This window comes from Mastomys coucha, unplaced genomic scaffold (assembly GCF_008632895.1).
Source record: "Mastomys coucha isolate ucsf_1 unplaced genomic scaffold, UCSF_Mcou_1 pScaffold20, whole genome shotgun sequence".
NCBI classification, from domain to species: Eukaryota; Metazoa; Chordata; class Mammalia; order Rodentia; family Muridae; genus Mastomys; species Mastomys coucha.
The window spans coordinates 30,245,104-30,270,280 of NW_022196903.1; the positions used below are offsets into that span (position 1 = coordinate 30,245,104).

At 41.5% G+C, this 25,177-nt stretch overlaps 1 protein-coding gene across 4 annotated transcripts in view; it reads left to right on the forward strand.

Moving 5' to 3' along the window:
- Nup205 (nucleoporin 205) overlaps window positions 1-21,547 on the forward strand; it is a 69,849-nt gene extending 48,302 nt beyond the window's left edge. For 3 of the 4 annotated variants that reach the window (XM_031381529.1, XM_031381532.1, XM_031381530.1), the window contains exons 31-43: window positions 2,884-3,032; window positions 4,331-4,522; window positions 5,261-5,382; window positions 6,549-6,687; window positions 8,578-8,704; window positions 12,898-12,974; window positions 15,083-15,208; window positions 15,389-15,515; window positions 17,678-17,844; window positions 18,751-18,874; window positions 19,302-19,430; window positions 20,071-20,129; window positions 21,204-21,546. In XM_031381529.1, coding sequence (XP_031237389.1) covers window positions 2,884-3,032; window positions 4,331-4,522; window positions 5,261-5,382; window positions 6,549-6,687; window positions 8,578-8,704; window positions 12,898-12,974; window positions 15,083-15,208; window positions 15,389-15,515; window positions 17,678-17,844; window positions 18,751-18,874; window positions 19,302-19,430; window positions 20,071-20,129; window positions 21,204-21,356 — 1,691 coding nt within the window. In that variant the 3' untranslated portion in view covers window positions 21,357-21,546. Of the gene's footprint in view, window positions 1-2,883; window positions 3,033-4,330; window positions 4,523-5,260; window positions 5,383-6,548; window positions 6,688-8,577; window positions 8,705-12,897; window positions 12,975-15,082; window positions 15,209-15,388; window positions 15,516-17,677; window positions 17,845-18,750; window positions 18,875-19,301; window positions 19,431-20,070; window positions 20,130-21,203 lie in introns of all 4 variants that reach the window. The other variant, XM_031381528.1, reaches the window with a different exon arrangement.
- Window positions 21,548-25,177: the final 3,630 nt, after the last annotated feature.

The window sequence follows — 25,177 nt, forward strand, 5'->3', positions numbered from 1 at the left end:
ATAGACATTGTAAGGAAATAACACTCCAGTGATATTCTAGTTTTATAGACTTGAACTGCAGTGTACTGTTTGTAGTGTTGGACAGTATCTCTTTTCTCCTTATAGCACAGTACATATCTACTGGGGTCTTATAAAATGGCTATTATTCTATAGTAAGGCTATAACTTTTTTGTTGTTGTTTTTTTTGTTTTTGTTTTTCGAGACAGGGTTTCTCTGTGTAGCCCTGGCTGTCCTGGAACTCACTCTGTAGACCAGGCTGGCCTCGAACTCAGAAATCCGCCTCTCTCTGCCTCCCAAGTGCTGGGATTAAAGGCATGCGCCACCGCCGCCTGGCAGGCTACAACACTTAAACAATCTCTTTATTCATAGGCTTAAAAATTCTAATATTTTACTATCACAAATACTGCTTCAAAATTCTCACATGTCTACTTTTCAAGAAGATTTGTGGTAGAATTCACATGGGAAGCAGTATGCTGTTTTATTTTAATAGATTTTTTTTTTTAGAATGGTTATCTAAAATGGTCTTACCAGTATAAATGCTCACCTGTAGTCTATATATTTTTATATTATGTGAAGATTGTTTTGGTTAAATTCAAGGTAGAACTTTTTCATTTAAAGGAAGGTACACCTAGAGACATGGCTCAGCAGTTAAGAAGAGCACTCACTGTTCTTGCAGGGGATGGGAGTTCAGATGCCAGCACTCACGTGATGACTCTAAACCAATACTCCATCCCTGGGGGTCCAAGATCCCTCTCATGGTCACCTGCTCACACATGTATATAAACAAATATAAATTGAAAAGGAAGACATTTAAAATACTGAGCTGAGCAGAGTAGCACGTGTTTGAAGTCCTACTCTGTAGGACTAAACATAAAATTACTTTCAAACAAAATTACTGCTTTATTGGGTATATTTATGGAGAATTTAGAAGACTCATATGGAACTTGCTAATTTTCTTTTTTTGAGGAAGATTTTTGTCTATAGTGTATCTGACCCTTCTTAGCCAAACTAAATGTTTAAATTATCTTTGTAATGAGTATGTTTTTTATTTTTAATTTTGTTTCAATTAAAACTATTTTGCCTTTATTTTTAGTAATTAGTATTTCAACTAAACTATGTTGAGAATTTGTCAGTGGCCTCGTCTAATGATAGGCTTTCACTGTATTCTCTTTATGAATGTTTGTATTTTAAGGGTGGTTTCTTTCATCCCATCCTGTGGTAGCTGTCATTTATGTCTAGTACTTTAGAAGATAACAACCAACAGTAGATATATAGGGATACTTGATGTGTGCGTATATATGCTTCCTTTCTGTGTCTGGGGTTTATGCATGTCTGTGCACAGTGTGTCTCAGGTCAGGAGAAAGCATCCCTTGGAAGTGGAGTTATATATGGTCGTGAGCTGCCGTGTGGATGCTAGGAATCAATCCAGGTCCTCTGCAAGAGCAGCCCATCTGTGCTCTGAGCCATCTATATAGCCCCTGTGTGCAGATATTTTTAATGTCAAGGAAAATAATAATTTAAGGAAGCTTTTGGAACAATCATGCAATTTTTTTAAAGATTTATTTATTTATTTATTTATTTATTTTATGTGTATGAGTACCCTGTAGCTGTACAGATGGCCGTGAGCCATCATGTGGCTGCTAGAATTGAACTCAGGACGGCTTGCTCTGGCCCCGCTCACTCCAGCCCCACTCACTCCGGCATAATGCACTGTAGCTTTCTTCAGATGCACCAGAAGAGGGCGTCAGATCTCATTACGGGTGGTTGTGAGCCACCATGTGGTTGCTAGGATCTGAACTCAGGACCTTCGGAAGAGCAGACAGTGCTCTTACCCGCTGAGCCATCTTGCCAGCTCCCCAAGCTATTTTTTTTTTTAAAAAATAATAGTAATTGGGACTATTCACTCCCAACAACGCCCATATTTTTCTCTTAAAAATATTTTTCATGTTCTTTTAGTCAAAGTGGAAAACATTATTTAACTACTAGGTGGAAGTCTATAACACACTTAGAACAGTCATCAAGATGACAGTTTTTTCTATGCAGATTGGATCTCCATATATTCCAGGCTAGTTGCAAACGTGGGACCTTTGTGCTGTGTGATCACAAGTGTGTGTTGTGTACCTGGTTCACAATGATAGTTTAGTGCTGGGCATGGTAACACAGGCCTTTAATCTCAGCACTCTGGAGCCTGAAGTAGGCAGATCTCTGTGAGTTGGAGACTAGACTTGTGTACAAAGTGAGTTCTGGGACATTCAGGCTGTCATATACAGAAAATCCTGGCAAACACAAATAAAAAAAGAAACCAAAATGACCAAAGAAAAAAATTACTACAGTGTTAGAGAGGAAAATCATGAAATTGCTTTTAATTAAAAACTTGTATTAATTTGATTATGAAAATTTTGTAAGGTTTGCATTACTCTTAGTGAAGGGTATGTACCACACTATGAACTATATTTTTAAATTATCCTTACAAGTGATACAGTTTTTAATTTTAATAAATATTTCAGTTAAACCCTAAAGATTAAAACTTTCTGATTTTTTTATGAGAGATTTCTGTTTGTATTATATCTTCCTTATCCAAAGTTTCAAAGATGGTAGTAAAATATAAGAACAAGATGGCTAGCAGGATAAATACAAGTAATCAGTTCTCTTGGGGTCCATGATTAATTTTAACTTCTGAAAGAGCCATACATTGTTTGAAAGAGCCATACATTGTGTCATTAGTGTACATGTGCGACACATGTTCTTAAAGTTCATTGTCTGGACTCATTGATCTGGTCTTTTGTGTACAGACAATAATGGATTTCTGTTGTTGTTGGATATGAGATATAATTAGTTGGTAAACTGTTTTTTAACTGGACTTTTTTGTTTTAATCCTTGTAGCTAAGAAAACTATGTGGGAACGGCTGACTGCCCCTGAAGATGTGTTTAGTAAATTACAACGTGAAAATATGGCTATCATTGAGAGTTATGGCGCTGCCCTCATGGAAGTGGTCTGTCGAGACGCTTGTGATGGCCATGAGATTGGAAGGGTAAAATATCAGTTGTGTAGAATTGCTACTGAATATTGAGTATTTATGAAAGTATATACTGAATCAGCTTTTAAAATGTATGTTGCATGTAGAGAATTGTTTTCGATATTATTGTGAGTTTGCTCATCTGCTGGTATCTTAACTCAGAATTTCTCCTTAAAATCACCTTTGCTAAGTTTGACGTTTATAGAACAACATGGGTGGAAACATAGAAGTCCTGCCTAGTAGATTTCTGGTCTTTCCAGTGGTGGGTAGTTCTTTTTTTGAATGTGCCCTCCTCTGTTTGGTGTTTTATGAAGGGGATTTGCACTTTGTCTTCAGTAAAATATTGTGGCTAACACAACGAGAAGGAGGATCCCCATAGAAGGTCACACTCACACCGTTATGTCATGGCCATCAGGAAAGTTAAGAAATAAGATAAAATACAAACTAGAAAGCAATCTCCTCATTATGCTTAAGTTTGTTTTTGTTTTGTTTTTATTTCTTTTTTGGTTTTTCGAGACAGGGTTTCTCTGTATAGCCCTGGCTGTCCTGGAACTCACTCTATAGACCAGGCTGGCCTCGAACTCAGAAATCCACCTGCCTCTGCCTTTCAAGTGCTGGGATTAAAGGCTTGTGCCACCACTGCCTGGCATATCCTTAAGTTTTTAAGTACTTTTATACATAGAACAAAACCCTGGGAGGAAATAGATTAAAATGGCTTTAACTACATTTTTTAGATTACATATATTTTTTAATACTTTTGTAAGGTTCCTCTAAATAATACATAAAAATTTAGAACTAGAAGTAAAGTTAAAAGAAAACATGGGAGCTGTGGAGTTGGCTCAGGAGTTTAGAGTGCTTACTGTTCTTGGAGTGGACCTAGGTTCAACTCCCAGCACAGACACTGGGCAGCTTACAATGTCTGTAACTCCATTTACAGGGATTACAATACCTTTTCTGGCCTTCATGATGCATATAATCTCATACAGGCATCCACATGTACATTTTCAAAAAATTAATTTTCTTTTCTTTCTAACACATAGTGTCTGGGTTTGGCTAAAATATAAATGCTATTATTTTTAACGTAGATTTTACTTCAGAACTAAAACTTGACACCGAAGATTTTCTTTATATTAAGAAATTGAGATTCTAAGTATATACAATTTCCAACTCAAAAAAAAAGTGAAATTTTATTACACACTTTCTTATAGAAAAAAGCTAGAAAGTAGAAAGTACTCCAAGTAAAGGCCTTGGCTGTTGGTAGTCTTTGTAGCCACCCACATGTTAAGGCTTGACTCTGATTGTTTCTTCTGTAGATGCTGGCCCTGGCTCTCCTTGATCGGATTGTCTCTGTGGAAAAGCAGCACCAGTGGCTCTTGTACCTTTCTAACAGTGGCTATTTGAAGGTCCTTGTGGACAGCTTGGTGGAAGATGACCGTACTCTACAGAGCTTGCTGACTCCACAGCCTCCTCTCTTAAAAGCCCTTTATACCTATGAATCCAAAATGGTAAGGTTATATGGACCCTGGCAGGACTCTTTTGGTCCTGCAGATGTGCATTGGAAGGCAACTGTGCTTACTGCTAGCTAGGCCACTGGTGCTCCCTGAGTATCTGTTATCTAAGCTGTCATTATGGTAAGTTTTACATTTGGGGATTTGTGCTAGCAATGCATCTTTTAGTCTGAAGATGGGCTGCGATGATCCTGAGAAGATTAGAGGGCAGTGTCTTCCTGCCAGCTTGCTCACTGACGATGGTGCTGAGTAGCATGATGCTCATGGCAAGGGAGCAGTGCCTTAAACACTGCTTACTTTGTCATTTCCTTCCCTCCAGATATGCTGCAGTCTCTCCATGTTGAATTTCTTACATAATGTCACACTAGTAGAAGCCTTAGGCTCTTTAACCATTTATTCATACATATTTACTAAATACCTAATATACACCAAGCACGGTGCTAGACACACTAGAAATGAGCACAGCAAACCCACCTGACCTGTTGACAGAAACTATATTTGAATTGGATAATTCACAGTAATAAGAATGTACAATATTCAGGTACTTTGCACACCCTTACCACCACCAGAGTTCTTATAAAAATCTTATGAGAAAGGAGAACAGTATGTCCTTGTAACTAGCTCAGAGTTCCCCTCACTAGTGATTAGTAAGGAATGAACTAAGGGTGTCTTGTTTCCTTATGAGGCCTTTGGGCATGATTTCTGACACTGATGCTTTCCCTTTTGTAACCTTAGGCATTTCTCACAAGAGTGGCTAAGTTACAGCCAGGTTCATTAGAACTCCTAAGATCGGGGGTGATTGTGAGGCTGGCCCAGTGCCAAGTCTATGATATGCGCCCAGAAATGGACTCTCATGGGTAAGTGTCCATATGAACTAGTTTCTTAAGCTCCTAGCTAAGGGATAATGAAAATCCCAAAGATTATTTTCCCAGTGGACAGGCTGCATTGCCTGCCTCTGTCATTTACTACTCCGTGGAAGTTGCCCAGAGGGTCAAAGTGGGTGGGGCCTAATTCCATTTCAGAAGAGTAGCCCAGTATGAGAAATTGGTGAGGATTCTGTTAGCCTTGTCAGCCTTACTATTTTACACGAGTTCCACAGATGCTTGTTTTAACTAGGAGTCTTTTAAAATATAATAGTACAATTAACCTTTGTTGGCTGGTGTGGTAGTCCAGCACTTGAGAGACTGAGGCAGGAGAATGTGAGGTCAAGGCTAGCCTGGATTGTATAACAAAGTTAAGGAGAAGAAAAAAGAACAAAATTGTTGCATATCTGTGTTACTAATAGAATTTTAGAGTTATTTTGTTCTTCTGGTTTTAGGGTTTTACACACTGCTTAATTTGAAAGCTTCAAATGAAATTATTTTCAAGTTTTAAGTTTTTCAGTATTATGTCAATTCAGTTTGAATATGGAACACTCAGTTTAGTTTTTTAAATTTAATTTTATTTATTTGGAGTGTGCAGCTTGCAGGCACTGCAGATGTATGTAGGTCAGAGAACAACTTTTGTGAGTTACTTCTTTCCTTCTAGTGTGAGATCCAGATTGAGACTGGGTTGTCAATTTACCAGCAGAGCCTTCCTACAGGGCCTTCATATTTTCCCTCACAGTCTGCAGGATGGCATTGTCAGGGAGGTGGCATATCCATCTCCCTAGCAATACAAATCCTTATGGTGGCATTAGTTACTGTTTAAACTCCATTGCCAGAGTGGTAGCTGAGCTTCTTAGGCTTAACACAAAACTGTTGCCTCATGAGAAGGAAGGGATTGCTTTGTTTAAAGTTTTAGACATGAAAGTTACTATTTTCTCTGTGTGTAAAGAGAGTCAAGCTAAATACTTTTGAGATCCTGATGTAGAATTGCTGGTCTGTACAGAGCCTCTCACTTCTTTCTCAAAAAACACCCATTTTCTTTTGTCTAAAAATTAAAATACAAGTGTTTACAGTTTAGCGTGTAAGTAGTAATGAATTGTTAAGACCATATTTCAATACAGTGTTGCTCTCCCCTTGGTTGTTTGAAATGAATCAAGCATGTTTGGCATGAGAGACCCACCAATATTCATCCCAACACCTGTGGACCGATACCGGCAGATTCTCCTCCCAGCTCTCCAGCTATGCCAGGTCATCCTCACATCCAGTATGTCCCAGCACTTGCAGGCAGCAGGACAGGTAAGAGGGATGCTTTGTACAGAAGTCACTAATGCAGACCCACATTTACAGATGCAGAGACAGAAAGCTCAGGTGAAAGCATGTCCTTCTGCTGTTAGTGGCAAAGCTGAGTATAGAGCACAGTCCTTGGACTGGGTTAGGGGCTACCCTGACTAGTTTTGTACTCCCCTGTGTATGGAACATTGTAGCTACTTATAGAATCCTGAAATGGAAAGCAAGAGATTTGAAATTTGTTCTTGTAGAAAAGCTAGCAGTACTCTGATAGGAATAAACTGACATTTAACACATTTTAGCCAGGGATTTAGAGAGGTTACAGTAGGCCTGTCTTAGTTACCTTTCTATTGCTATGACAAACACCATGACCAAGGTCAAGGTGACTTAAAAAACAAAGCGTTTAATTGAGCTGACATTTTCAGGGAGTTAGAGTTCATGATGGCAGAGCAGAGGCATGGCAGCAGGGATAACTGAAAGTGCACATCTTATAGGAGGCAGAGAGCACACTGGGAATAGTGTGAGTCTTTTCACACCTCAAGCCCACCCCAGTTACGTATCTCCTTCAACAAGGCCACACCACTTAATCCTTTCCAAACAGTTCCACCATCTGGGAACCAAGTATTCAAATATACAAGCTTATGGGGACCGTTCTCATTCAAACCAACCCAAGGCCTTTAGAAAATACAAAAGATAAGCCTAGTATAGTGGTGAATATGTGCAGTCCCAAGTGCAAGAGAGTCTTAGGCTACAGGATAAGACAGAGGTCAGCCTAGTCTCTGTAGTATAACTCTGTTTCAAAAAAATAAAAATAAAACCCATAAAACTGGGCATGATTAAACATTCCTGTCATCCAAAGTACTTAGGAGGTAGAGGGAGAAGGACCAGGGATCAGAATCTGCCATGGCTGTGTGGCTAGTTCAAGACCTTTCTTGTACTTTATGAGACTCTGCTTCCAAAAATAAAAAGTATGAAAGACAGTACCATAATTGTATGTGATTTTCTTTCTAACGGCTTGAGATAATAGTGAATATCCTATCAAAAATGTTCTCTTTAATCTTGTGAGAGATTATTTGTTTTCATTCCATCATGAGTCTGTAGTATTTTTTTTTAATATTTATTTTATTTATGAGTACACTGTAGCTGTCTTCAGACATACCGGAAGAGCACATCTGATCTTGTTACAGATGGTTGTGAGCCACCATGTGGTTGCTGAGAATGACCTCAGGACCTCTGAGTCTAATTTTTATTAACTATAAAATAAAATCAGCATATGTGTGCAGTGTCACAATAAGATCCATTATCACATACATTTAATACATGCTAATGAAAATACTTTACAAAAATAAAGTGAGTGAAGCTCCTTAGCAGTCTGTGGTGCTTGTTTGGCCTTAGCCTGTGTGCTGTCATGGTGCTGCAAGTCTAGTCAAGATGTTTCTGCATGAGAGTGCTGAAGGGTCCTCCCTGGTGGTGCTCCACAGAACACTAAAGGCAGAAGTTTGGAGGGAAGAATTTCTGTCTCTTTTGTTCTGTAGCAAAAGCTTTTATGTGATTAAACTATGCTCCCCAAGTCAGACTTACATAGAGTGACTTCTTTAGTTCATTATACCCAGTCATATGAGATTCTCTAAGAAGTAGCATAGGTGTTACTTCTTCAAACACAGCGTTTTACAGTTATGGTGTCCTACAGCACAGCTCTGCTATGTTCATAAACAAACTTGGAAGTAGTTTGGCTCTGAACTGCCGTGGGAAATGAGCTTTGAGAGGAAATGAGCTACAAGTTCAGAAAGCTGCTGCTTCTCTTGTTCTTCATTGCATACAGTTATTTACTAAAAAGATGAATTATACGTGTATAATGCAAGTTTCTTCTCTTCTTCCTCTATCTCTTGGACTGTTCAGGTGCTGCAGTTTCTCGTTTCACATTCTGATACCATCCAAGCAATTCTGCGCTGTCAGGATGTTAGTGCTGGCTCTTTGCAGGAATTAGCTCTGCTGACAGGAATAATAAGTAAAGCAGCGCTTCCTGGTGAGTTGATTGTATTGAATGCAATTAATTCTTTATGAACTGACACAGGCTCAATAGAGTGAGACTTTTATTACTTTACAGTTAGCATGTGAAATTGGTACTGATGACATTCAGCTGTCTTTATTTAAATACTAAGTTTTATTAGTAATGAACCGTATAGTCAAATAATTAAAGATCAAGGAGATAATTAACAAACATGAGACTCTCTTTAGCTGTATTTGGTAACTACTTTCTCAAACATTGCACTGTATGTGTTGGGGTAGCATGTAGAGGTGATATATGAGAACATTACCTTTCAACATGCTGGTTCAGAAGAATTGTACGTGAATTTAATAGATAAAAAAGGCTTACTGAAGAAAAAAGTAAAAGAAATTACTAACTCTAAAAATACTCCAAGAATATAAAGAAATACAAGTTCTTAAAAGGATATTGTCCCACATTGCTGTTTATCACCAAAGGAAGTCAGGACTGGAACTCAAGCAGGTCAGGAAGCAGGAGCTGATGCAGAGGCCATGGAGGGATGTTCCTTACTGGCTTGCTTCCCCTGGCTTGCTCAGCTTGCTTTCTTATAGAACCCAAGACTCTCAGCCCAGGGATGGTACCACCCACAAGGGGCCCTACCCCCTTGATCACTAATTGAGAAAATGCCTTACAGTTGGATCTCATGAAGGCGTTTCCTCAACTGAAGCACCTTTCTCTGTGATAACTCCAGCTTGTGTCAAGTTGACACAAAACAACCAGCCAGTCCTATTGACCCCTTGTCAACTTGACACACAAACACATCACCATTAAGTCTCAACCCTTACTTTCTTATTCATCCCCAAGATCTAAATAACTTTAAAAGTCTCACAGTCTTTGCAAATTCTTAAAATTTCAATCCCTTTAAAATATCCAATCTCTTTTAAAATTTAAAGTCTTTTTACAATTAAAAGTCTCTTAACGGTGGGCTCCACTAAAATACTTTCTTCCTTCAAGAGGGAAAAATATTAGGGCATAGTCACAATCAAAAGCAAAATCAAACTTCCAACTGTCCAATGTCTGGGATCCACTCACAATCATCTGCATTCCTCCAAGGGCTTGGGTCACTTCTCCAGCTATGCCCCTTATAGCACACACCTTGTCTTCTAGGCTCCAGATTCCTGTACTCCACTGTTGCTGCTGTTCTTGGTGGTCATCTCATGATACTGGCATCTTCAAAACACTGTCTTCTGCTATAACTAGGCTTCACCAATAGCTTCTCATAGGCTCTTTTCTTTTTTTTTTTCTCTCTGTATAGCCTTGGCTGTCTTGGAACTCACTCTGTAGATCACTGGCTGGCCTTGAACTTAGAAACCCCTGCCTCTGCCTCCCAAGTGCTGGGATTAAAGGCATGTGCCACTACTGCCCGGCTCTCATAGGCTCTTTTCATGGTGCCAAGCCTCAATTCCTTTGCATGACCCCTTCAGTCCTGGGCCATCAATTGCAACTGAGGCTGCACCTTCACCAATGGCTTTCCATGGCCTCTCACAGTGCCGAGCCTCAGCTGCTCTTCATGACCCCTTCGTGCCTTCAAGACCAGTACCACCTGGGTAACTCTTACACATTACCAAGTCCTGCTGCAACACAAGGTACAACCTTGGCTACCTCTGGAACACAGCCTCTTTGTTTTCTTAGAAAACACTTCTCAGAAGATTTCACCCCAATGATGCTTGTCTCTTCTTAATCACTGCTAAGCCGGGCGGTGGTGGCGCACGCCTTTAATCCCAGCACTTGGGAGGCAGAGGCAGGCGGATTTCTGAGTTCGAGGCCAGCCTGGTCTACAGAGTGAGTTCCAGGATAGCCAGGGCTCACAGAGAAACCCTGTCTCAGAAAAAAAAAATCACCGCTTATTTCTTAGCTCCAGCTAACCAGTGTCAATAGTCCCAGTAATACAAAGTTTTCACTTTAGTAGTTTTGGTATCTTGTTAATCACAGCTGATTCTTCAGCCTCAGCTAACCAAAACCACAGAATCTTCACAATCAAAACAGCAATGGCCCTGATAAAGTCTTTTAATCTTCCCTCTGAAATTACACAAGCCATGTCTCCATTGTTTGCACTATTCTCAACATGATCTTCCAAGCTCCTACAGATCATCCCACAGAGCTCTTAACAACCAAAGCTCAAAGTTCCAACATCCTTCCACAGTCCTCCCCAAGGCATTATCAGGTTGTCACAGGAATATCCCACTCCTGGTACCAATTTGTCTTAGTCAGGGTTTCTATTCCTGCACAAACATCATGACCAAGAGCAAGTTGGGGAGGAAAGGGTTTATTCAGCTTACACTTCCACATTGCTGTTCATCACCAAAGGAAGCCAGGACTGGAACTCAAGCAAGCCAGTAAGGAACATCCCTCCATGGCCTCTGCATCAGCTCCTGCTTCCTGACCTGCTTGAGTTCCAGTCCTGGCTTCCTTTGGTGATGAACATCAGTATGGAAGTGTAAACTGAATAAACCCTTTCCTCCCCAGCTTGCTTCTTGGTCATGATGTTTGTGTAGGAATAGAAACCTTAAGACAGATACCATGATTAAGAAAAATACTTAGAAAATAATGAACTTTTTCTACCTTTTTTCCTTCAGTTTAACTTTTATACTGTGTGTAAATTCTGAAGTCAGTGCCCAGATGTGAGACCTGAAGCTGCAAGTCCTTTTGTAATTCCTGCTTCACCTGCAAGTCATTTTGTAATATTCATGTTCAATCTTCAGGTCTTCCTCCCTGGCCCTCATACATTTTCTTTTGGTTTAGCTTTTGGCATTTTAAATGTGCACTGCAGGTCTCTTTAAGGGAAAATGGGTATTTACTGGGTTCCCTCATGTTTAAGGTTGTCTTGGCTGCCACTGATCTTAAATGATAGCACAGCCTCCTGACTTTCTTCCCTTCGGCACATGCAGTGCCAGTAATAATGCATGTTTATGTGCCAGGCACTGTTCCCCTCCCCCAGTATCAAGTGGTCCAGCAGTTAGAGTTTACATTTACAGGCGAGGGTACTGAGCACAGAATGGCCATAGAGTCCCAGGCAATGTGCCTTCTGATCTTGTAGCCTTATCTATATTACCTCTATTTCTGCAAGGCAACCCTATCCAACACTTTTCCTCCTTGTAGATGTCTCTGTATCTGAGCCCTCTGGTTGGAGAATTGATGAAGGTTGGGTGCAGTTCCTGTCAGAGAACTTGGGTCCTTGTTGCTTCCAAAGAGACTTGGCAGGGGTTGGGGGGCTCTTTCTTCTCAGCCCATGGAATGTCAAGATTTTCAAATTAGTCCAGATCCCATAGAATGACTAAAGCATTCCACCCTTCTTGCTTCTATGTCACACAGTGCAGTGCAGGGCTTCTTTCTGGTTTTCCTAAGCCTTAACTCCTCAGTATGGTTCTCATGGACTAGGTCTGCAAGGGTCCTGTGAGTATCCTCTTTCCTCATGCTGCTTCTGGGGGTGTAGAGGAGTCGTGAGCTTAGTCATGGTGCTTACTGCCTTTCTCTCTGTCCTCTGCTCCTCAGTACTTATGGCATAAGTTTCTCCTCTTCCTCTTCTCCCTCCTCCTTCTCCTCATCTTTCTCCTCTGCCTCCTCCTCCTCTTAGTTAGGGGTAGAAAGGTTTAAGTTCATTCATCTTAGGAGTCTTAGCTATCGTTACTTATTATGAAATACTTGATTTCTGATTTTAGAAAGTTTTAACTTTTATTGTTGTAAGTAAAGGGTTTTTCTTAAACTTTTTAGTTTTCTCTTACGTATATAGTTGTTTGCCTGCATGGATATCTGTGTACCCCTTGCATGCTTGGTGCCCATGGAGAGCAGATGAGGGGGTTAGATTTCCCAGGACTAGTGTTACAGGTGATTGTAAGCCACCATGTGGTTGCTGGGATATGAACCCTGATCCTCTGGAAGAGCAGCCAGTGTTCTTAACCTCTGAACCATTTCTCTAGCCCCTTTCTTAAACTTTAAAAAAATACTCTTGAGAGTACCTACCTAGATTTTAGGTTGTGTGTGAATACCCTTGAGCTAGTGATGCTGACATAAATAAAAGATACTTATCAGTTTTTAGAAGATCCTGTTTCTCAAAACTTTCATGGCAGAGTCTGCTCATGCATGTAAAGAATAGAAATCCGAGAAGCAGTTTCTAGTTTATATGTTTTCATTTTAGCATGAAACGATATTTACATGTATTCTACATTTTATAGGTATGTTAAATGAACTTGATGTAGATGTAAATGAAGGATCCTTAATGGAGCTCCAAGGACACATTACAAGGTTTCAGGTAACTGACTTATTTTTAAAATAGCAGTTTGAAGGGGCTGCACCTGGACTAGAGCAGGCCCTTTAAGCTGTGCCATCGGTTCTCTAATGACTCAGTAACCTGCCGTGTTGCCACTACTTGATTTTTCCCGAATCACCTCTGACCTCCCATTGCAAGTGAAGATTTAATGTCTTTATTCCTGCTCTTCTGCAATAGTATTTCCAACACAGGTGTATCGCAGAGCTTTTATGTTAATGTTTAACATCTATTATTCTATGTAAATGTTATTAGTAAGCCATAAACAATTGCTCATTCTACTTTTGTTTTTTGTTCATTTGTTTTTTGAGAAGAATATTTCTGTGCACCTCGTGTGAACCTGGACCTCAGTTTAGGCTAGGTTGGCCTTGAACTTGCAGCAGTCTTCATTTCTCTGCTTCCGGTGTGCTGGAACTATAGACATGCCCCGCCGCCTGCTGCTGTTGCTCTTACACAGCATTTGCTGTCCTTAAGCAGTTGTCCCGGCCCAGCCCCTTACCCCCTTGGTTTTTTTAGGTTTTCGAGGCAGGGTCTCATGTATGTAGCCAGTCTGGCCTTGAACTCTTCACTTCCTGCCTTTGCATATTAAGTGCTTTGCCTTTTCTAAAATTGGTTTTTAGATATTATTGTTAGTATATTCTTACATTTTCCATGTGTACAACCTTCTTTTAGTATGTTTTAAACATTAATTTATAAATTAGGTATTTTATCAAAAGCTTCTGAAGAGTCTACTGGCTTTCTGTGACCTAAACATTGTCCCATCTTAATAGCTTTGAATAATTAGATGCAAGGATGTACATTCTATTGTTTTAATACAATCATTTTCCTAACTTTGCTAACTTTTTTTCTTATCCTTTTGTTGTTGTTGTTTTTGTTTTTTTGAGACAGGGTTTCTCTGTATAGCCCTGGCTGTCCTGGAACTCACTCTGTAGACCAGGCTGGCCTCGAACTCAGAGATCTGCCTACCTCTGCCTCCCAAGTGCTGGGCTTAAGGGCGTGGGCCACCACTACAAAGCTGTTAACTTTTTATAAACTATTTTTTCAAGTCTTCAAAAAACTGTCAGGGCTCACTGAGGAGTGCTTTCCAGGCATGTGCAGGCACTGGGTCAGTGGGTCTGGCTCTGAAGTCCTCGTTCTTCACAGGGGATGATGCTGTGTTGGACTCATGTGTCTGGGTTAGTTAGGGTCAAAGATTTGCACATGGTGGCTTTTTACATTATATTATTAAATAACTTTCCAGAAGGACTTAAATTCACTACCAAAACCCTCCAAAATTTTCCTCTTATGTTCTTTTTTTATCAAAGAGGAGAAAAAGACCTTTTAGGTGCCTTCTGGGAATATTGGAACAAGTCTATTTTATCTGTAAAAGCAGCAAACCTTGGGAAAAGTACTTAGATTTCAGGGTAGCAATATTTATATTAATTATTTTAAAAGTTAATACCTTATTTATTGTGTATGTCTGTGTGCACACATGTTCCATTGTGTACACGTGGAAGTCAGAATAACTTATGGGGGTCTGTTCTTTCCTGCATAATAGGCCCCAGAGGCAAGTCCATACTGTCAAGCTTGGCCATTACCCGCTGAGGAGCCATCCCATGGGCCTAACATCTGCATGTCATCTGCCAAGGCTGCCTATAAATTCCCAACCCTTTCAGGGAGTCCCAGGAAACAGGAGTTACAGCCTTTTAAGTCTGAGTCCTGGGAGACAGAGTAGGATTTGTTACTCATCATCTTGTAGTTGCCGCTTCTTATTAAACTTTTCATTTATTTATTAACTTGTATTTTGTTTTATAACTGTTTCATAAAGAATTATTTAATATTTTTATATACAACATAAATTTTCTTTACACACAGGTTATATTAGGAATTCTTTGTGGAAAAATATTAGTATTTCCCTTCTTTGCAAAAAGATGAATCTTAGTAAGCTTACCTTAGTTGTCTCAATAGGAAGTAAGATATCAGGTGCTTTCAAGAATAATGCAATTCCCTACTGAATTTTCCTCTTTCTCCCTCCCTCAAGAAAAACGAAGTCACTAATGCTGAAGACCTTCAGCCTGAAGTGAACAATCCATCTTTTTTTTTCCTTTCTATAGCGCCAGTGTTTAGGCCTACTAAGTCGCTTTGGAGGCTCTGACAGACTGCGGCAGTTTAAATTTCAAGATGATAATGAGGGAGATAGGGTGAGCAAGAAAGATGAAATTGAGCTGGCCATGCAGCAGGTAAGAAGGGGTAAAAATTGTGTACCTGAAGTTTTTATGGTTTTAGAAAGTTTGACAAAAATAGCAGTTGTGTGTAATTTTACAAATTGACTTAGGCCTTGTTCTCCTGCAGTCCAGATTTCTGTGACTTTGGGGAATTTTTAGCCTAACATTTTAGTTACTCCTTTTCTTCCATTATAGATTTGTGCCAATGTAATGGAATATTGCCAGTCATTCATGCAGCAGAACTCCTCTAACCTCCAGAATGCTGTGTGTCTCTTCACCCCTAGCCTTTCAGAGACAGTTAACAGAGATGGAACACGACAAGGTGAGCCTGGGGTTTGTCTGCTTCCTGTGTCTGCGGCACAGCTTTGTTAGGGGTAAGATGCAGCTCTGCATCTGCCTCCAATGAGAAGCAATGTGTTCTTGATGAGTTACTAGTATGAAAATGTTACATTTTGTGGGAGGCACTGTTGTCAGATCTGTGTGTGAGGGAAGCATAGAGGTAAGGAAAGTCTTAGGAGTTTTGAGGCTAAGGCCTTATGTGGGGGAACATAATTTTACATAATACCAAACCCCAAAGAAAGTACCTAGGATTGGAGAAAAGGCTAGCTGGGTGAAAAGTGTGAAAACACAGCAAGTTACCTTTGTATGCTGTACTCAGTGTCCAAAGTAGCTTGTGCATCACAGCTCCAAATTTCTGTCCCGCGACAATAAGCTTTTAGGTGCTAGGTAGACTGACCTACCCGCTGGTGTCTTCAGAAGTTAGTATGGAGGTCAGGATTGTGGGGTGGTTAGGGTGCCATCCTGGAACACACAGAAGGCAGAGAGAGCTGTTGGATACTGCGTTAGTTGGATACTGGGTTAGTTGTGATGAAGTATGGTGATTTCCCAGGAGTCGTTCCAGTTTGTTGCAAGGAAAGAGAATCCATGGAAGACTCCTGCCCTTTGTGTGCCCTCACCAATATGAAGGGAGAATTCTCTTCCTGCCTTGGTAGCTTAATTAGTCTGAGTATAGAATGACTAGGAATCCTGTCTAGAGATCCCCTTTGATTGAAAGTCACCTACCAGTGACTTTCTCATTTCTGTTCTTTTTGACATGCTTCCCTATGTAGCCCAGGCTATTCCTAAACTCACTGTTACTTTGCAGCCTCACTGGAAGGTAGGCAAGTAAAAGGCAGAGAAGTTGTCATAGTGAGACAAGGTAAAATTAAATCCAGTTAAGTTTTTAAATACTTCTTTGGGAGAATGACTTTCAGCTGTCAGTTCAGCAACCAGAACAATGCAGATTAGAAGTAAACACACGTAACTGGAACCAGTGACTAAAATGAGAATTGTTTCACTTAGGATTAAGAACTTCTACCAGTGTATGTAGTTTATGGGACTGGAGAGGTGGCTCAGCAGATAAGAACACTTACTGTTCTTGAAGAGGACCCAGTTTGTAAGCACCGATATGGTGGCTCATACCATCAACACGCACATTGGTGCAAATATAGACATGTAGGCAAAAACACTCATACATATAAAATAAATGTGTAGAAAGTTTATATGGATGGGTGTGTGGTTTTCATAAAGCTCAGATCTTCACCTAATAAAGGGTGCTCACTAGCTGTACTTCTCAAAGAGCCTAGCTGTATATATGCACATAACAACTGCAGCAGCACTTAGCCACTTGCTCTTTGAACTAACAGGTGTTTAATTTTCTTTTAGGTTGATTTTTTTTTTCCTTAAATTATTTATTTATTTACTTTACATCCTTCCCACCTCGCCTCCCAGTCTTACCCTCATTCTCCCTCTACTTCTCAAGGGAAGGTTCCCCCATGGTTACCAACCCACCCTGGCACATCAAATCACAGCAAGACTAGGGCACCCTCTCCCACTGAGGCCAGACAAGGCAGTACAGCTAGGGGGAGGGATCCAAAGGCAGGCAACTGGGTCAGAGACAGTCCACATGAAGATCAAGCTGCACATCTGCAACATCTGTGTAGTGGGCCTACGTCCAGCCCAAGCATGCTCATTGGCTGGTGGTTTAGTCTCTGTGAGCCCCCATGGACTTGAGATTGATTTTTATCTCATGCACAGGATATTTCGCCTGCTTATGTCTGCATCTTTTGTGTGCAGTGCCTTTGGTGGCCAGGAGAGTGTAGCAGATCTTCTGGAACTGGAGTTCCAGAAGGCAGTTGTTAGCCCCAAAGCCATTTCTCCAGCTTCAACACTAGCATCTAAATGCTACTAATCGTAGTCTACATGACCTAAATTATAGAGCATCTTCAGTTTTTGTAGATGGCTTAAAATTCATAAAAGGTTGTTTTCTCAGGGTGAGGCTTGTCATTGTTGTACTCTATGTGTCATTTCCCCAAATGTAGGAAACTGAACTCAACTGTGTAATTAATGTGTGGTAGTGGAGGACTTCATGTTCTCCCCTTGTAAAACAAATGAAATCCATAGAAAATGCATTTAAATACAACACTGTTTTCTCTTGCCTATTAGATACCCAGGTTCCAGTTGTTCCGTATTGGCGCCTACCTGGCTTGGGCATTATTATCTACCTGCTGAAGCAGAGTGCCAGTGATTTCTTTAGCTATTATGACAGTCACCGTCGCAGTGTCAATAAGCTGCAGAATGTAGAACAGCTTCCCCCAGATGAGATAAAAGAGGTATGAACTTTGTAATGAACTGTGGAGCTTGAAAAGTCACCGCTGCACCACAAAGGCCCAGGTACTGGGCTTGGAAGTAACAATGATATACTTCCTCCATGCTATTAAGGGATCTGCAGTGATTTTCCTTTGCCATGTAACCTTGTGAGCACAAATGTCTTGGCTCAGAAACAGTCCAATAGCTCTTTTCAAGAAAATAGGAGTGGCCAGGCAGTGGTGGCATACACCTTTAATCCCAGCGCTTGGGAGGCAGAGGCAGGCATATTTCTGAGTTTGAGGCCAGCCTGGTCTACAGAGTGAGTTCCAGGGCAGCCAGGGCTACACAGAAAAACCCTGTCTCGAGAAAACAAAAAACAAAAAACACACAAAAAAGAAAAAGAAAAAAGAAAATAGGAGTGGCTGCCCAATAAGGAACTCCCAGGAGTCTCTTCAAAAGCTGCAGAGAAACAGGGCTTGCTGTTGCAGATGTTTTTGGGAAGTTGTCTGTGAGTCTTCAGCATCTTCATGCTTTAGTGAAGTTTCCAAGCAGATGAGATGGCATGTCAGTCTTGATCACTTAAATCTGACACATATCACCATTCTACTTTCTCCAGAGGATACCTGGCAAATTCATGCCAGCTTTTTCACCTACTCTTGGAAAGGGGTTGTTTTTATATAGTAAGACTCCAAGGGCTGGTGGGCCACCAGGGAATTGGAAATGTCTGTTGAACTGACTTAGACCTGCAAAGGTAAACATTCATGTGGAAATTGACTGTTTCTTTGACTCTCGTGGTTTTGACTAAAAATCTTGTGCAGGAGGCAGTATAAATAAATGCATTTGAGTATTTTCATAGTTCCCACTCTAGTGACCCTCTCATAGTAGTTCATTTTAAATTGTTACCGTTTATACTTCTTTCTTTTCCTTAGTTGTGCCAGTCTGTGATGCCTGCTGGCATTGATAAAATCTCTACTGCGCAGAAGTGTGTCTTAGCAAGACGTCGTCTGGTGAAGCTGATCAACAACCATGCCAAACTGCTGTCCCTCTGTTCCTGTATCCTTTTGTTGCCACAGCCTGCAAACAGGCCCTAAAATGTTCTGTGCTTACTTAATTCTTACATTTTGCAGCTAGAACTGTATGGAAGGAATATAATTACTGTCCTGTGGTCTGTCTTTTTTGCCCAGTGAATACCTGGTGTGTTGTTTTTGTTATTTTATTCCTACCTTCTAGAGTAGCGAGGAGTACTATAAAATGTCCAGATGCTTTCTGTCCGGGCAAGTGGCTAGTACACAGCTGCCTGAGGCCTCACCTCCCATAGCTCACTTTGTGGCTTTCTCTGAAGCGTGTTCAGTGGAACTTCATCCCTGTCTCTTTGAGCAAGTTCACTGTGGGCAATGAATCAAGTGTCTCCTTTCTCCTTCCCAGTGTCTGGTTTGTTAAAAACATACTTGATGACGTTCTTCTTTAATGTGAACTCCAGATATCATCGAGACCTGCCTGTTCATTCTTTGGCGCCATCTGGAGTATTACTTGTTACATTGCACTCCAATGGATTCCCAAGATTCATTGTTTGCCTCTAGAACTTTATTTAAAAGCAGAAGACTACAAGGTGAGCTGTTCTCAAAACAGATGAGCCAGAAATGTGTATACATTTTAGGGCCCTAAAAGGCCAGATACTTCTTTCTTTCTGTTGTTTTGTTTTGTTTTCTTTCAGCAAGGAAAGTTTTATTGTCCAGACAGATCCTAAAATCCTGGGCTTAATTGATCCAGTTTCCTGAGTAGCTGGACCATGGATGTACACCACTAACTACTCTAAGCGACCTTAATTTTATGTGTCTCAGATTTCTCAGTGAATTGAGTGCTGGAGAGCTAAATCGTAAACACAACTGTCTTTTGTATTTTATTTCTGCCTATGAGAAATGATTCTGGAACCTGTTCATCATGGGTTGTCCTTCATTTTCCTGTAGTAGGTTTGCTTTAGCTGTAGAGTCACATCAGAGCTAATTTTCTAGAAGAATAGACCCAGGCCATAGTTTCTGTGCTGGGGTGGGCCTGAGATGATGAACATGCATTAGACTCCTAGGGGAGTGAGACCTATCCTGGGCTGGGATGTGCTTCTTGGCTTCCCTGCTCAGAGCTCAGCCTCAGGCCCTCATCACACCTTCTTCATGTGCAGTGCCTCTGCTGTGCCGGAGATGCACTTGCAAAGCTGCTTCAGTGTCTCTGATCTCCAGATTCTTTTTCCTCAGAACCAAATCTGGACTTCAGAAATGGACTGGCTCAAGTGAACCAACACGATATAGACCAGGTAAGGCTCTGCAGACATCAGTCTTCTCTGTGAGAGGAAAGCCTGGTTGTTGATAAAGTAGAAAGTGAAATTTCCTTTCATTTCCTAAAGACACTTTTCAAAAATTTATTTTATATATAGATGTGAAAGTGTCTTCGTATATGTATGTGTACCATGTGTGTGCCTGACACCCTGGTAGGCCAGAAGAGGTAGCTGTGAGCTGCCTGATGTGGATACTAGAAACTGAACCCTGATTCTCTGTAAGAGTAGTATAGTTTCTCTAGCCTGGCACTTACTATTAACAAATAAAAAAAGACATTTATTTTATGTATGTATGCTTTGCTTACATGTATGCCTGTGCACCACATGTGTGCCTGTTGCCCACAGAAGTCAGAAAAGGGCATGAGGTTCCCTGGAACTGAAGTTTGACAGAGGGTTGTGAGCTGCCATGTGGGTGTGGGAATTGACCCAGGCCCTCTGGAAGAGATGCTCTCAACACCTTAACAACTTTTGGTATGATGTTCAGGAACTGTTTTTATATGTATATCAGCGTATCAACATCAACAATTGTTGCTATTTAAGATATATCTTTATATACATTTGTATAGGACTTAAAATGACAAAAACATTCTGATGTAGAAATGCAAATTATTAATAAATTTGGTACCCTATTACAAAAATCTGATAGTATTTTACATTAGAGAGTGCCTTTTGTCAGTGTATATATGGGTAAGGTGAGTGTGGGGTAGTGGTGGTGCTGGGTTTCAAACCCAAGGCCTTGCACACACTAGGCAGATACTCTGAACTCACCTTACTTTATGTAAGAAAGACTGCATTACTGGATGTCCCAGGGTGGGTGGTACCCAAGGGCGTCTTCCCTTTTTCCTCAGAGAAGGGGAGAGGGTAGTAGAGGAGGGGTTTGTAAGGGTAGGACTTGGAGGAGAGCAGGGATGGGTTGGGGGTAGCAATTGGGATGTAAAGTGAATATATTTTTAAAGGAAAAAGGGTAGTGTAACAGTGTTCTGAGTTGGGAGACATAGAACGCAGTACCTGAGAAGCAGTGTACTAACAAAGGGCTATCTGCACCACCTCCAGCTTCAGTCTGATGCCGTCAACGCTTTCGGAGAGTCGCTGCAAAAGAAACTTCTGGACATCGAAGGGTTATACTCCAAAGTTCGGTCCCGCTCTAGTTTTATACAGGCTCTCATCAGACGGATTCGTGGCCTGCTGAGGATATCAAGGAACTGAGAGCTGTGTTTTCTCTTCTGTGGAAGAGACGAACTGAGGAGAACCTTCTCTTTTTTATAGATAACTTTATTTCTAAATTATGACCAAAAGATATTTTGCTATTTCTTTCTTTATATATGAACATCTTTTCTGTAAACCTCTGCCTCATTTCACCCTCACTTGTGAACAATAAAATACTTTTTAAAAATAACTAAGCCAATGTGTAGTCAGTCTTTTTAAATTATTGAGACTGTTCACATAAAAATGTTTTGATGCTTACAGTTTTCCTGTGGAGAGATTCTGAACAGCAGTTTGTTTCCTGACATTGTGCAGACTCATGCCTTTGTGATGCTTAGGTACTCTAGCATAGAGTGGGTAAGGAACTGCACCACCCTCGGGCTGTGAGAACTCATGACTCCAAAAAGTCAAGCTGGCCCTTAGAATTAGCCTCAGCCTTTCCTGCATCTCAAATGATGACAGTCTGTCTTTGTTTCTTTGAAAATATTGTCCTGAGTGAGGTAACTCAGACCCAAAAGGACATGCATGGTATGTACTCTTTAATAAGTGGATATTAACCAAAAAAATACAGAATACCCAGGATACAATCCACAGAACTCAAGAAGGTTAACAAGCTAAAGGGCCCAAGTGAGGGTGCTTCAATCCCACTTGGGAGGGAAGAAAGCAATCACAGGAGGCAGAGGGAGGGAGGGATCTAAAGGGGTGAGGGAGGGGAAAGGGGGAACATGATCAGGTAGGTATTGGCAGGGGTGGAAGTCCAAGAGACAGGGACAGGAGTGAACCTCTGAGGGCCAGCAGAATGAATGGAAACAGTCAACCTTAGGAGGTGGGGGAACCCTCTAGAATGTACCAGAGACCTGGGAGGTGAGAGACTCTCAAGACTTACTGTTGAAATCCCTCCAACAGTAGGGAGAGGGAACATAGAGTCCATCTCCAATAGAAAGACAGGGCATCAAGTGGAGGGATGGGGTTACCATCCCAGTCAAAAACTCTTGACCCAGAATTGTTCCTGTCCGAAAGAACTGCAGGGACAAAAATGGAGAAGAGACTGAGGGAAAAGATGTACAGTGACAGACCCAAATTGGGATCCATCTTAAGGGAAGGCTCCAAGGCCTGACACTACTACTGATGCTATTGGTGTGCTTACAGACAGGAGCCTAGCATGGCTGCCCTCCGAGAGGCCCAACAAGCACCTGACTGAGACAGAAGCAGATACTTACACTCGTCCAATGGACTGAAGTTGGAGACCTCTGTGGTTGAATTAGGGGAAGGCTGGAGGTTGAAGGAGGGCAACCCCATAGGAAGACCAGCAATCTCAACTAACCTGGACCCCTGAGATCTCTCAGAAACCGAGGCACCAACCAGGCAGCATACACTCTACCACACATATACAGTAGAAGACTGCCTGGTTTGGCCTCAGTGAGAGAAGATGCACCTAACCTTCTAGAGACTTGAGGCCCCAGAGAGTAGGGAGGCCTGGCGGGGGTGGGGTGGGGGTGGGGTAGGGACATCCTCTTGGAGACAGGGAAGGAGGGGGAAAGGAGGAATGGGACCAGGAGGTAGGTAATGACTGGACTGTAAAAAAATAAAAGTAATAAAGAATGTGACAGTTCATCTGCCTATATTCTCATTGATGTGATTGCCACAGACAGAAAGATTACATAGTCACTGCTCTCCCCTGTCCATTAATTAATTGGTTTTTCCTTCTAGCAGCAGCTTTAGCCCGATACATAAGAGGCTGCTGGGAGGGCTGAGGCCCGACTCATATGGAAGCAGAGCATTAGTCTTAATTCCGTGCTATTATGGTTGATGGCTTTTGTTTTTTAAACAATAGCTGTTAGCTAGAAAACATCCCATTAGAAGGCACATGTCTTAGGGAGACATGTAACTGGATCCGAAGTGTAAGCCTCTTGCCTGCCGTGCCACTGGCCTGCTTGTATTTTATGATCCTGGGGTGAACCGATCTGTCTCCGTCAGTCACCAAGAACACTGCATTGGGTCGGCAGCAAGATAGCTCAGGACATAAAGGTGTTTGCTGCCGAGTCTGATGCCCTGAGTTTGAATTTGGAACACACATAGTAGAGGGAGAGAACTAGCACCAGCGTGTTGTCCTCTATGTGCATGGTGGCACAGAGAGCGCCCTCATACAGATCTCACTGAGTGTAAGCCTGTCAGTCACCAGAGCTTGAGCATTTTGTAAGCCTGTGAGAGATACAGAGCTTCTGAAGGAAACCATAGCTTGTGTAGGGCAATCGGTTCTTCTCACCACGAGGGTTTCAGGCTCTTGAGCTTGGTGGCAAGTATCTATGCTTTGAGCCATTTTATTGCCCCAGCATTATTTTCTCATCGGTTCTTCCAGAAGTGCAGGGGACTAATTTAGAGGTCACAGGACATTGGGGAAAGTGTGACACCTCAGCGGCAGCAGTGGCACAGCCAACCAGAATTGACATATCCTGCAGCAGAGGGTAATGGGTAGAAGTAGGAAGGCCTTGCTGATGCCTGGGTTCAGGAGACTTAGGGAGATGTTATTTATGTGCTCCTGTGCAAAACAAAGAGGAAAGAATCAGGTTTTAGACAACAATTTACAGAGTTTTGGCATTTCAAGGGAAGACTCTCTATTCTTGACAAAGTTAATATAGGACTTTAACTCATTTTCACTCAGTTAATCAGTATAACTGAAGTTGGTAATCTAAAAAGATGTTGTCTTCATAATGATGTGGCTTTGACAAATTTTATCTATGCTGTTCAAGGCATGACTTTAGCCTTTTCTTTTCTTTTCTTCTCTTTGAGACAGATTTTCTCTGTGTAGCCCTGGCTATCCTGGAACTCACTCTGTAGACCAGGCTGGCCTTGAACTCAGAAATCTGCCTGCCTCTGCCTCCCAAGTGCTAGGATTAAAGGCATATGCCACCATTGCCTGACGAATTTAGCTTTTTCTAAATCCCACTTTTCCCACATTAATTTGAAAATATTGGATCTTCTGAAGAGCTGGGAGCAGTGTACAAGGGATGCCTTCCATTTTTGTCTAGTCATTGTTGTCAATAGTGCTTTCTCCTAAATGCATATGTATTTTAGGTTTCCTCCTGCTGTGTTAACGTATGCTGAAATGATACTTAAGCACATTTTCCTTAACTAATATCTTCTCCATGTTTTAGACATTTTACTGTGGAGAACCGCGAAAAGCCACGCCCCGCCCCGAGATGGTGCTGGCTTCCGCCATCCCGAGAGCAAGCGGTCTAGTAAACAAAGCCCTTATTTGGCTAAGCTTGCCGCCCTTGGTTGCTTCCGCATTTGGTGACCTATCCGCTTTTGCCATGTGACCCATTGGGATTGGCTAAACTTGGGAGTGCTTAACAGCTGGGGGCGTTGCCCTTGGTGCTGAAGACTGTTGAAGGTTTCTGAATAAACTGCTAAAAGAAGAGCTCATGGGTTGCGTCTTTCTTGCTGGTTGAGGTGGACGTGATAAATGGAGGCCCGAACGGGGAACTCACTCCTTCACTCGAGGAGACTCAGAACTTTTTGCAGACAGGGCAGCCGGTTGGTAAGTTCCCAGGTAAGTTGGGGCAATAAGGACCTTGGAAGTAGAGGCAATAAGGACCTTGGGAGTTGGGGCAATAAGGACCTCGGAAGTAGAGGCTATAAGGACTCTGAGAAGGAGCGATAAAGTTTTGCGGAGTAGCAAAAAAAAAGTAAAACAAAAGTGAAGATGGGCACCTTGCAATCGCACCCAATTTTTCTGGCTCTTCAAGAGCTGTTATTGTCAAAAAATTTAGAAATTAAGAAGAGTACCCTGGAGAGGTTCCTTAGTGTGACACTGCTGCCCC